Source organism: Eptesicus fuscus, chromosome 12 (assembly GCF_027574615.1).
Source record: "Eptesicus fuscus isolate TK198812 chromosome 12, DD_ASM_mEF_20220401, whole genome shotgun sequence".
NCBI lineage: Eukaryota > Metazoa > Chordata > Mammalia > Chiroptera > Vespertilionidae > Eptesicus > Eptesicus fuscus.
The window spans coordinates 29,768,572-29,781,285 of NC_072484.1; the positions used below are offsets into that span (position 1 = coordinate 29,768,572).

Below are 12,714 nucleotides of genomic sequence, written 5' to 3' on the forward strand. Positions count from 1 at the left end.
CACCTTCCCTGGGCGGGTGCCCACAGCTCTCCAAACCCCTACTAGGTTTGATCTTTCCAGCCTCAGCTCCTTGTCTGCCCCGCTCCGCCCCCACGGTCAATACGCCCGCCTCGACGCCCTCCAGCCGTCGCCCTGGTCCCTCCCCCGCGCACTCGCACCTGCTCTAGGGGCTACCTCCCGTGCAGCGCAGGCTGCCTCCCCCACCCCACCTCCCGCCATGACCCGGTCTCCCCCAAGTCCTCTGTGGCCACGGACTGCTGGGTGAGGAGAGCTGCTACCCTCATCCCCAACGAGGACATAGCCTCCCCTTTTCCCTGCACACACGAGGCTGGGGGAGAGCGCCTCCTCCTTCCAGGGACCCCTCTCCTTCCCCCAGGATGGCCACTGACAACTGTCTCAAGTGGTGCCCCAGCCTCAAGAGCCCTCTTATCACCACCCTCTCGGGCCCTCCCGTGTCCTGGCCGCTCCCTGTTCCTTGGGGCAGAGGGAAGCCCTGCCCCGGACGCTCCTGCTCCTGCATATGCAGCTGTGGATTCCTCTGTTTTCTTAGGTGCAAGGCCTCTGGAGGCTGCTGACGCCTCCTCCGCTGCGTTCTTCATTCCCCGCCCAACCTGATTATTTTTCTGGCCAGGCCATACGGGTTACTGGATCCCCACGCCCGTCCCAGTCCTGTCAGAGCAGGCTGTGGCTGGCGGGGAGGACAGGCGGAGAGCCCACTCAGCCTCCCAGGTCACTCAGGCCACCGGAACACCGCAGCTCTCCCTCTTGGCCCAAACCCGGAAGGCTTGGAACGCCTTCATTCCGGCATGTTCATTCTCCCCGAGCTTGCATTTTTAAGCCTTTTAACCCTAAAAGGATGACTTGGTCTACATTTAAGGGAATTTCAGGAAGTGTGTTCATGCTATCATTTTTCTTTAGTCTCCGTAAGGTTCCTCACTTCATTCCCTTTTATCGGAATACTCCATTCCATTCCCCTCTGCCTGCCCCCTACAGCCAGCCATTCGACTGTTTCTTTTGTTTTCGTGTGTTCTTGCCACCTCCCACCAAAGTGGGTTTTGCTGGCATGCATTTGAAATTTGCATTCCAAGAATTGTGTTATTTCTCATTCAGTTTTTTTTACTCAAAGCTGGGAGTTCAAGATCAATCTCTATAGCTCCTGCCCCTTCTAACTGCTGCCTCCTCTCAGCGGTGCTCACACTAGGTTTCACTGTTCTCATCTCCTGCCACCACCAATAACAGCGCAATCATTACTCTCAAACACATCCTCCTATGCAGCGTTTCTCAGTGTATCACCTGGGAATCTTGTTAAAATGCAGGCTCTGATTCCACAGGCCTGGAGTGGGGCCCCAAACGCTGCATTTTTAACCAGCTCCCAGGTGAGGCCTGTCCTGCTGGTCCTGGGCCACACTTTGAGCAAGGCCCTTCGGGGCCTCTGTGAGAATTCTTGTTGGGTTGCTGGGTCACAGGGCATGTGTGGCTCTAATTTGATAAGTACTACCCATCGGCTACCCAGTCTGGCTGTACCACCTTCCTCCACATTAGCAGAGCAGGAGAGTGGGAGGTATATATATATAGGATGGGGCAAAAATAGGTTTACAGTTGTATGTGAAACACAGAGTTTATTCTTGTATTATTTATTATTGCATTTTCCTTAAGAACAGCTGTAAACCCACTTTTGCCCCTCCCTGTATTTGTGTGGGGAAGGGAAGGAGGCCTTCCCCTTGCTTCTGCCCACATCTTGTCCCGCAACGTGTTTGGTCTGGGCCCAAACCTCCACTCCCCCTTAACTGGAATGGGCTCAAGGCTCCGGAGTGATAGTGCCGACCAGCAATGCTGGGCTAAGTCTGTGGCGGACCTGAGGAGAGCATCCAGGAGACTTCAGTTAGGTTGTGTTTTCTCTATTGCTTTCCTTTTAGTGTCCTGTTAAGTAGACGAGGACTCAAACAACCTGGCCTTCCCATGGGCTAGTAGCTGTTTGGAACCCGATTTCTCATCTCTAAAATGGAATAGTAGTAGCATAGCTATGGTTCGCAGAGTGAGGCGTCGGGCTAGGAACTTCACCCGCATGCCAGCAGCCCCGCAGGCGCCCTAAGACGGGGGTTCCTACCTTGTTTTACCCATGAGGAAAATGAAGTTCAGGAAGGCTTAGCAATTCCCACAAGGCCATGGAGATAGAAAGTGACAATGTTGGGATTCAAACCCAGCCTCAGCTAATACTCCAGAGCCCCTGCTAGCCACGAGGCTATACCACCGCCACGTCCTGCCTTGCCCGTGCTGCCGGGCCATATTTCAGGGACAATCACAAGGAAATGGGAAGGAAGGACTATGCCTGGGGTTTCAGGCATGGATGCTGAAGGCTTCTAACCAGTGGCATGGAGAGCTATGAAATTCTACAGCAAATGGATTTTGGCAAAAGTGAACCTGGGTTCTAGGGGCTGGTCCTCAGGGCTTGAGTATTTAGGTGGCAGGAGAGGGGGCTTTGGGTCAAGGGCTTTAGGAGCAGGGCTTGTAGGCTTAGGAGTACACTAGGTCAGGGTTGGGCAGGATTTGGGAGGGTCAGGAATTGAGTGGGGGTTAGAAGTGGGGTAGGGATCAGGTGGTTGGGTCTTCGCTGTGGGTAAAACTGTCTATCATGTGCCTTATCCTATATAATAAAAGTGTAATATGCAAATTAACCAAACAGCAGAACGACCAGTTGGCAGGGGGCATGGCCGGCGAGCAGGTGGTGCCAGGCTAGCCAAGGTGAGTGCCAGTGGGCAGAGGAAGGGAATGGCAATGTGGGAGTGGGGGTGGGGGGCACCATCCCCTGATCAGCTGGCCTGGTTGCCTTCCGCAGAGGGAGGCCAGACTGTGGCTTAGGTGGGGAGCTGGCCTAAGCCGTCAGTAGGACATCCCCTGAGGACTCTTGGACTGTGAGAGGGCCCAGGCTGGGCTGAGGGACCCCCGCCCCCAGTGCACACATTTTTGTGCACCGGGCCTCTAGTTTGGTAATAGTTGATCACTCACTGTTTTGTTTGGAGGGTTGGCAGATGTGCAAACAGCCAGCACCCTGGGCATCGGGAATGCCACCTTTCACGACCCTCCTGGTGCAGTGAGCAGCTGGGTCCATTTTGGAAACCAGGGGCTATGCTTTTCCCACTCACATAGCTGTGCAAGATCTCCTGGCACTAAGCCCCAGGCCCAAGCATTTCACAATCAGAAGAGTTCGACATCTGCCGATTTTGAGATTTCATGACACATGACATTTTCACGTCTTGTCCACACCCATCCATCCTCTGTTTACCACTGTAATTCTACTCACGACAGAACATTTTTCCGAAGGCCTAAGGAAGCTTCTTGCTCTTCCTATGGCCGTAGGGCTCCAAAGACCTTTTGAGTCTACAGAATGTTCTCAAGAGTTCAACATAGCATCTTATTGTTTCCTGGACTTTACAAAGTACTTCATACATCGGTATTGCTTTTGACGCACTTAGCACAAGCTCAAAAGAATTAATTGGCCAAGGCCACATGTGTAGGTGGGTGAAATGGGACGTGTTTGTTATTCCAGAACAGACCTCAGGAGACTTAAAGAGTGGGTACTCTCTGGGAACCTTACTACCCTATTCAGCCCATTTTCCAGACTTGGGGATGTGGACTGAGGCAGGAGCTAAGGTATCTAGGGAGTAGGGGAATGTCTGGGCAGGAAGGTCTGGGAGGTGAGTTAGTTGAAGTCTCATGGGGCTTGTGGCCAGCCCTCTTCTAGCTAGGCTTCCGTCGGTGGGTCCTTCCTAGAGCTCGGGTAAGTGGGAAAAGAGCGTTGGTGGGAGGAATGGCAAGTCCAGGGGTACCCAGGTAGAAGTTCTCAATGAGTCTGAAGCTGAGACAGCTGCAAGAAAAAGATGTTGCCAGTTGCTAAGGGGGCCCCAGTGGTGTCGCCACACCCACATGGGAGCTCTTGGTGGCTTGGCCAAGCTCTGCCCCTAGCTAAGCCTTCTGCCCTAGCCCCTCTCCTCAAAGCCCCTGCCCCCCCCCCCCACCGAGTACCTGCAGCAGCAGCTTGAGGGAGGTGCCCAGGGTCAGGCCAGTCTACCTTGCCAGCTCCAGCAGCATCACCCATGCCACAACCTGCGCTAGGGACTGGAAGTCTGGGCCTAGTCTCACTGCCCTCCCTCTCCCTCGGGGCCTCAGGCCTTAGGCCAGGGCTAACAGACACAGGCAGCGGGACGGGTTGCCCTTCTATTGGTCCAAGTCCTGAGCGTAGCCTGGGTGAGACATGGAGGTGAGGAGGCCCACGAGGCTCAGCAGCGTAGAGAACAGCAGCAGGAAGGAGGCGGTGAAGAGCAGGGCCGGGAGGGCGCTGAGCACCAGCAGCAGGATGGCAGGCAGCAGATGGCGCCACGCTGCGGCCGCCACAGGCCACAGGGAGCTCAGCAGGTGGGAGCCGGTAGTGAAGAGCGCGTGGCACAGCATCAGTGCCAGCAGCAGGTAGAGGATCCCCTCCAGGTTCCACAGCATACGCTGCAGTGGCTGCCGCCAGCTTGATGTGGTCCACCACTGGGTCCAGCTCTGGGGCACGTGGCACAAGCACCAGCGCACCCAATCCTGCCGCGTGACCCAGGCCGTCCAGGGCAGTGCCCGCTGCGGCCCCTCACCGGCCCCGATGGCATCCGTCTCCACTCGAGGCTGTTGCATCACAGTTGGTGCACCTGGGGAGAGGCTAGGCCAGCTGCAGGAGCAGCCCTGGAGATGCCTGGGGTGCAGGGGTCAGGAGGGCACCATTGTGGGTGGGGTGGGGCTTTGAGCTGGGGTCTGGGTCTTACCTCTGGGCAGAGGTCCCTAAGTCATGTTGCTTCCTGCGGCGCCCAGGACGGCCTGGCAGCCAGAGTTGAGTCCCTCTTTCACTCTCCCTCCCCCTCCCTAGAGGAGCCCCATTGTGACCCGGATTGGGGTGGGGTCCAGCCAAGAAAGGAGCCGCTCCAGGGGGGACCCTCTAGGCAGGCAGGGAAGTCTGGGAGCCCACAGATGTAGCTCCTCATGCTTTCTTGTGGAAAGCCCTCTTGGGTCCCTGTCCCTTCCCTTCTGGCTAATAACGAGTCCCGCTCTGCTCTCTTGCAAGTCTTTCTCTGGGCCGTCACGCTTTAGAACCACAGGGGAGGCCAGAATGGCCAGCCCCAACCTGTAGGTTCTGAGATGGCCATCACATCCTGTCCTGGGCTCGCTGTCTCTTACCTCATCTCACCTTCTATCATTGCTGGAGGTCTGCTGATGTTCAGGCTGGGGACAACGTGTACCCTCCCACCTGCCCCGCCCAGGATGGAGGAAAGGAGCCTGGGGAAGCAGCATGGCCAGTGTATTTCTGGAGGGCAGTCAGGCCCAAGGATAGAGGCAGAAAGCCAGGCCAAGCAGGGTCAAGGGCATGCCTCGGGCTCCCAAGAGCAGCTCCAGGCCCAGGAGCAGGAGTAGCAGAGCCTCCTGGAGGCTGAGCCGTCCTGTGACTGCCGCGGTCTGCAGGAGTAGAGCCTCCCGCTGTCTTGGGCCCTCGCCGGCCCCTTGACTTTGGCCCCCTGTGAGGAGTGTGTGCTGTGGCTGGGTGGGACCTGGGGGCCTGTGGAGAGAGAGGGTAGCAGCTGGGATTCGGGAGGCTGACCACTTGCTTGCTTGCCTGCACCTGCCCACCTGCCAGGCTGCTGCCCATTTACCTGTGGAGCAGGTCGAAGGCCAGGAAGCTGACCAGTAGCAGCAGCAGCAGCAAGGCTGGGCCAGCCGTGGAAAAGACTGCCCGGATTGTCAACCCCAGTGCTCCCAGCCCGAGGACACTGTCCAGGAGCTGGGCCGGGCTAGGGCCCCAGACGAACACACATGGACCCATTGAACTACCCAATCCCTCCCCAGCACCCAGGCCCCTGGGAGGGACAGGGATAGGATAAGCAAGGACTTTAGGCCTGGGTGACAGAGCTGGGTCATGGAGGGAGGTGGAGGTTATGGGAAGGGGCTGTCCTGGAGGTAGTAATGGGGTGTGTGTGTGTGTGGGAGTGTGGGAGGGGATGGCAGACAGACACTCAAGGATGAGCTCAGGGAGTGGGGAATTGGGCTCCTTGGGAATCTCCCCCTCCCCACCCACCCACTCACCCACCCACCCAGTCCTCCTCACCTCCTGCCACTTGGGTCTGCCATTCTGGGACTGGGCAGCTGGGGCATTGTGAGGTGGGGCTCTGTGGTAGGGAGAGGCTGCTGCTGGTTCTGGCCTCACAAGCAGCTAGTGGCTCGGGTGGGGCTCAGCCAGAGGTCAGTTCTTTCTGAGAACTATGACTCGTCCTCTTGCCTCTGCGAATTCTCTGCCCTAGGGCCCTCCCATGGGGATCTGGTTGCCAAGAGGCATTCTAACCCCATCACTACATGGGTGGCTGACCAAAGGAAAGGGGCTGCTTTCTTTCTCCTCCAGGTGCTCGGACCTGTGTCCAGGGACACGTCGTTCCGTCTTCCTGCCCACTGCTCTCTCCTCTGAGAGGAGAGTGATGCCTGTGGGCCCTTGCGGGGAGCTTTCAGGAACTGCAGCCCTGGAATGCAGAGCCTCTGTCAGGAAGGAACCAGAGGCTTCCCAAGGCTGGGCTCCCCTGTGACCTGCCACATGGGAGCGGGCAAGAGGCAGCTGTTTAAGCATTTAAGTACTGTGGTGTGTAGGTGTCTGGGAAACTGGGATTCCAGAAATGGCACAGAGGGCTACAACATAGTAACCCCCAAACTGGAGGTTAGAGTCACTCTCTGAGATTGAAATGAAGGAAAACGAACACGTAATAAAGGGATTGGTCACTTAGGAAAGAAACCTACCCCCATTGATGATGTGTAATTGCGTGATGGTTCCAACACATCCCAGTTTAGTGACCTGAGAGGCAAGAATGGGAATAGGTCGTAATTGAGAGAACCTGATCTTTGTCCACAGAGTATACTTGGAAGGAAAACTGAAGGGACTGGGGGAAGGGGAACAGTGGCCATACAGCCCCTAGGAGAGGAGGAGACAGAGAATCAGGCTGCATATTTGCCTCCAGCGGACCCTGTCCAAAGATTCAAGGGTGATGGCCTTGACACCTTTGATGGCGATGAGCTCAACAGTCCATGGAGCCAATGCCACCAGCCCTCGGGACCATTTGGTGATTGCCTTCGGTCTGGCTCTTCCCAGGGCAATAAAGCAATGTCCACAAAATTTCGAAGGAAAATGATTTTCAACCTAGAAACATGTATATGTGCACACGATTTCAAGTGTGAAGGCAGAATAAAGACATTTAAAGTCATATGAGGTCTCAGAAATTTGATTTTGCATACACTTTTTCTTAGAAAGTTACTAGAGTGTGTACTTCAGAAAAACAGGGATTAAACTAAGAAATAGGACAGTATGGAATTTTAAGAAATGAGGCTAAGCCCTGGCTGCTGCTTCTCAGTGGTTAGAGCATTGGCCTGCGTACCCAGGGTCTCAGGTTCAATTCCCAGTCAAGGGCATGTACTTGGGTTGCAAGTTCGTCCCTGGCCAGGTCAGGGCATATGTGGGAGGCAACCAAATCTATGTGTCTCTCTCACATCCATGTTCCTTTCTCTCTCTTACCCCCTCCCTCCCTCCTTTTCACTCTCTCTCTAAAAAAAAAAAAAAAGCAATGGAAAAAATATCCTTAGGTGAGGATTAACAAAAATAAAAATAAATAAATAAATGAGGCTAAACACAGAAGAAGAATGATGAGAAAGGCCTGGTATGTCAGCTGTGCTCCCAGGTAAAGAAAGAAAGCAGCCTGGCCAGTGTGGCTCAATTGATTGGGCTTCATCCCATGTGTTGACCGTTTGATTCCGGTCAAAGGAACAGGCCCAAGTTGTGGGCTCAATCCTCAGGATAGCTGATGGATGTTGTGCTCTCACATCAATGTCTCTCTCTCTCTCTCTCTCTCTCTCTCTCTCTCTTGCTTCATCTCCCTCTCTCTCTAAAAATCAATAAACTATTTAAAAAGGAAGAAAGAAAGCAACCCAGCCTGGAATCAAAAGGTAGATGTTCAAAGAGGGATGTATCCAAAATAAATGTTCAGTTCTGTTGGAAACATTGGGGTTGAATTTACAATTGGTGCCTCGAAAACCAAGCAAATGATAAAACAAAGTAGTTAATAACTCCAGGGAACACAAAAAGTTGAACCATAACATTTGCATGGTCATAACGTAAGCTCTGCATACTGACTCCAGTGATTTGGCTCTTTTGGGAAAATGGAAGGAGGGAAAGTGTATGCTTATGTATTTGTACGTGTATGGAAGGGAAGAGGGGGAGGAAAGTGAGATTAATTCCAGAGCAAGAAACCCACAGATAACATCTAACCAGAGAAAAATCAAGAAATAGCAATAGAAGCATAGAGGTAAATATAAGGAAAAATAACAGAACTTAAAGTGATTGACTTGGGAATGGAGAAGCATAGAAAAGTCTCCTATTACAAGCCTAAATGTGAGTTACCTCTAAAACTATTATAAATTATTTTGATAACAATAATTTTGTTAAACAAAGGCAAATTAATATAGGTCATATTGTAGAGGTCGGGAGTACAACCTCCCAAGATGAATGAAACCAATTTCCTAATGTTATATGGTTGTATTCTGTTGGCTTGAGTTAACATTTTCAGGGGCAACATCAAACCCAGAAAGTTGTGAATCTCATGCATTTTAAGTGCAGGTGCTCTACACCTCCAGCTAGTGCTTCTCAACCTTTAATATGCACATGACTTTCCTGGGGTTGAGTCCTGTTAAAATGTAAGTTCTGACTCAGTAGGTCTGGGGAGGGATTCTGCATTTCTAAGAGGCTCCCAGGAGATGCTGATGCTATTGGTCCTTGGCCACACTTTGAGGAGCAAGGCTCTCCAAGACATTGATGTACAAAAGAGAGAGAGCTGGGGAGGTGGTGGTGAGGGAAGGATGGGCATGTGGGAAAGTGCCTCTTGTGCATCTAGGTGCCATGGGAGTCCCCATTAATGCTCACATGCACCATGGGGAGGGGGTGGGGGGTACCTAGTGGGCAGTGAGTTCTCCTCAGCACCAGGACAGGAGATTAGGAGACACAAGTAGGCAGTAGATTTCGCTACTTTTCTATTTGTGCAGCCAAATACGTAGCCTCCTTTCTTAATATTGTTTTATTCCGTCCATGTATGTGGGAGCAAGGAGACTGTGTTAAGCTGTTTTCTCCATCTTTCATTCACCTGATTAATGTCAGGGTTCCTAGAACCTCATAGTATCTCACTTTATCATCACGGCCCTGGGAAGAAAATATTATCATTCCAATTTTACAGATGAGGAAACTGAGGCTCAAAGAGGTGAAATTACTATTCAAGGATACCCGAACAAGTAAACGGCAGAAACTGGATGTGACACTACACCAGTGTGGCTCCAAGTCATTTATCCTCTCCACTTCCAGCCACCCGACCACACTAGAGGCAGGCAATGCTGGCAGGCAATTCCCAGCCCATCCCTTGAACCAAGATCCCTTTAGGCAGGTGCCCCACCCAGCCTGGCTCTTGTGAGGCTACGAAAGATTCTCTCCCTGGCTCCTGGGGCTAGAGATCTGGCTGTGCAAGTACTTGTGACGGGAGGAAGGGCGCTTAAGCGGAATAGAACCACAGTTGTTTAAAGATTATTCACTGAGTAACCAAAGCTAAGAGGGTTTCTGACAGACCCTGGGGAACTGGAGGATGTGTTGCAAGAAGAAAAACAGGGCTGCAAAAATAAGGTGGCCTTGAAGAAGCCCAGATGGGTCCATTATTCAGAAAAGAAAATACATTTTGAGAGCAAACCGAGGACAGGACATGCTTTAACTTGGCTGCTGTGCCGGGACCCTGGCCCACTCTGGGAGTTTGCCTCAGGAATGCTGACCATTCTCCGGTCCCAGGAACGGGCTGAGCTCTATCCACCTTGTTATGGGGCTTCAAGCTCCTAAGGGCAGACACACAGACTGCAGACCCCAAAGCTCCCTTGACCCTGCTGCCCTCCCAGCAGCAACAGAGCTATTTTCCCTCACCCTATATAATCAGCCAGCTGGCAGAAGAAAGGAGGGAGCAGTTTTTTAATTTCCAGGGCATGAAGCCCGCTGCTCATTCCATATTGCTGGCAATATGAAATCAGCACTCCTCAATGGTTCAGCCCTGTCTCTGCTTATTGGCTCAGTAATAACAGGCAGTAACGGCCTTGATTTGGGGGGGGGGGGGGGGGGCGAGGCATCCAGTTGCCTTGGTAGCCTATTAGCTGCTACCTCCAGAACCTGCTTCCAGGTTTGGGGGCTTTGCAGCCCCAGGGACCCAGTGGCAAGGGCCAAAGTGGAGTAATTGGGAACACAGTGGAGTGTGAGGGGATGAAGTTATAAAGGGGCATGAGAAGGTGTTGAGGCTTAGAGGGATGCAAAGGGGCCCTAATAGACAAGGCAGAGAGACAGGGGGCACAAAGGGGTAAGAGGGGTAAGAAGAGGTACACGGGACACAAAAGGCATGAATATCCTGCAAATCCCAGCAGCTAAGGGTATGGTGGGAAGTGGCCAACATGCCCTATCCTGCCAGTCCCTTTGTGGGGGCAGGTGTCCCGGTTCATGGCCTGACATCTCCTGTCCCACAAAACCTGGTACTGTTGGGAAGAGTCAACTTCCCTTCTGCTCTTCTTATTATTTTTATTGATTTTCAGAGAATGAGGAAGAGGGATAAAGAGATAGAAACATCGATGAGAGAGGGAGTCATTGATTGGCTGCCTCTTTCACACCCTCCACCGGGCATGTGCCCTGACAGGAATTAAACCAGCAACTTCTTGGTTCCTGGGTCGACACTCAACCACTGAGTCACACCAGCCAGACCCTCCAGCTCTTCCTGTTTCTCTCTGACCTTGAATATATTATACAAATACCTTTTGATCACTGACTAGGAACCAGGCACTTTTCTAGGCCCTGAGGTGCAGCAAACATTTGGGTGCAAAAGGCTTTCTTGACCCTAGCCAGTTTGGCTCAGTGGATAGAGTGTCTGCCCGCAGACTAAAGGGTCCCCGGTTTGATTCCCGTCAAGGGCATGTGCCCTGGTCAGGGCGTGTGTGGGAGGCAACCAATCAATGTGTCTCTCTCACATTGATGTTCCTCTCTCTGTCTCTCTCTCTCACTCTCTCTAAAAATCAATCGAAAGAATATCCTTGAGGGAGGATTAAAAAAAAAAAAGGCGGGGGGGGGGGGGCTTCCTTGGAGGGTTGCTTACCTCCTGCTGCAGGGGAGGAGAGACCTAACAGTGAACATACAACAAGTTAAACAAGATAATCTCAGTCATGTGGAGTGCCTTGAAGACAACATAATAAAAGAGGGTGAGAGCATAGAGTGTGTGTGTAGAGGAGGGAGCTTATTCCATCAGAATGTTCAGGGAAGGCCCTAGGAGGCAGGCGACACTGAAAGGCCACCTGAATGATGAGGATGCAAATCTGAATGAGGAGGAGAGAGAATGCGAAGGCCCCACGGCTGGATGGGCTGGTGCACTGGAGGAACAGCTCGAAAGCCTGTGTGTTTGGTGGGAGGTGAGCCAGGGGGTGAGCGTGGGGAGATGAGGTGGGAAACGTGTGGGTGCAGAACCTTGTCATGAAGGGCCTTGCAGGTGAGCCCAGTAGGGACTTAAGCCAGGAGGAACTTGACAGGATTTGGCTGCTGTATGGGGACCACCTTGGAGGGGGTGGGTGCCAGAGACAGGAAAGTGGGCAGATTGGGCTTTGTTCAGACCTGCTTCTCACTCTATAGGAGCCTGTCCCAGCCTTCCACCCCCACCCCCACTCCCACCAAGCCTTGGCCTGTAGAACCATCCTTCTGCCTTTGACCCCGTCCTTCTGCCTCTGACCTGGTTGCACGTCAGGGAGCCTTGGCTTTGGTGCACCTACCTTGAGTTTTTCTAAGTGCCCCTCTGGTGTCTGGGACCCTGGCAGTGCCGTCCAGGCAGGGCACTCTAAGGTGGGTCCTGTCCAGGTTACTCCCTTTCCGGCTGGGGTAGGTAGTTAGTCAGACCTGATCAGAGCAAGGCTGAAGGGTCAGGTACAGAAGGTTACCAGGGCGGAAGCCCTGAGTGCCTAGCAACGGATAATTGTAGTGTGGGACTTTGTCATCAGGGTGACTGTGTCTCCTTAGCGATAACATCTAGGCCTCAGTTGTATTTCAGCTTCAGGCCCAGAAAAGGAGCAAAACCAGACCAGTAAGGCCACACCACCGCGGACCTCAGAACCAGCTGCATTGAATAAAGAATGACCCCCTGCCCAAACAGCCAATCAATCAGTGGAGACCCGGACCCTGAAAGGACACACTCGGGGAGCAGATCTTCCCCTGGGACCTCCCCTCCAATCTCCACCCTTAAAACCCTTAGGACTGAGGACCCAGTGCGCTTTCCCTCCTAGGAGCAGGCCCGTGCCTTTCCCCTCCCCTTTCTCCTCCCCACCCCTCCAGGCCACTCCCCTTTACCTTCCTCACTTCTTAGCCCCAAGGGCTCTCCTTTACCTCTATAACTTATTTCCTAAGCCCATTTCTTCTACGAATTACTTCTCCTACCTCTGTGATTTTCCAAATACATGTTCTCTCACAGTTTGAGTCTTGGCTCTGAATTCCTTCCTAGCCAGAACTCAAGTACCGAGTTGGCTGAACCCAGGTCCGGTGGGACCCCACCGGTCTAGCACCTGGTGATGCTCTGGCCGTCCCCAACGGGGCGGCTACCCCGCGCGGGTGGG

General features: G+C 53.1%; 2 protein-coding genes across 5 annotated transcripts; both read right to left on the reverse strand.

The window, feature by feature from the left end:
- Window positions 1–3,383: 3,383 nt before the first annotated feature.
- Window positions 3,384–6,229, reverse strand: TMEM239 (transmembrane protein 239). Of its 4 annotated transcripts, XM_028144688.2 has the most exons (4): window positions 6,131–6,219; window positions 5,679–5,816; window positions 4,024–4,685; window positions 3,384–3,865 (listed from the first exon to the last, which is right to left on the reverse strand). In XM_028144688.2, exon 3 carries the CDS (start codon window positions 4,669–4,671, stop codon window positions 4,216–4,218), a length of 456 nt encoding a protein of 151 aa, XP_028000489.1. In that variant the 5' UTR covers window positions 4,672–4,685; window positions 5,679–5,816; window positions 6,131–6,219; the 3' UTR covers window positions 3,384–3,865; window positions 4,024–4,215. The 4 variants fall into 4 exon arrangements, with proteins under 4 accessions (XP_028000489.1, XP_054580068.1, XP_028000488.1 ...); XM_054724093.1 differs by lacking the exon at window positions 5,679–5,816 and having other exon boundaries at window positions 6,131–6,229; XM_028144687.2 differs by lacking the exons at window positions 5,679–5,816; window positions 6,131–6,219 and adding an exon at window positions 5,219–5,320.
- Window positions 5,313–6,077, reverse strand: C12H20orf141 (chromosome 12 C20orf141 homolog). The gene is given in 3 exon segments (XM_008141013.3): window positions 5,313–5,584; window positions 5,679–5,928; window positions 5,931–6,077. Coding segments are annotated over 3 exon segments (501 nt in total). The 5' UTR covers window positions 5,944–6,077; the 3' UTR covers window positions 5,313–5,346.
- Window positions 6,230–12,714: the final 6,485 nt, after the last annotated feature.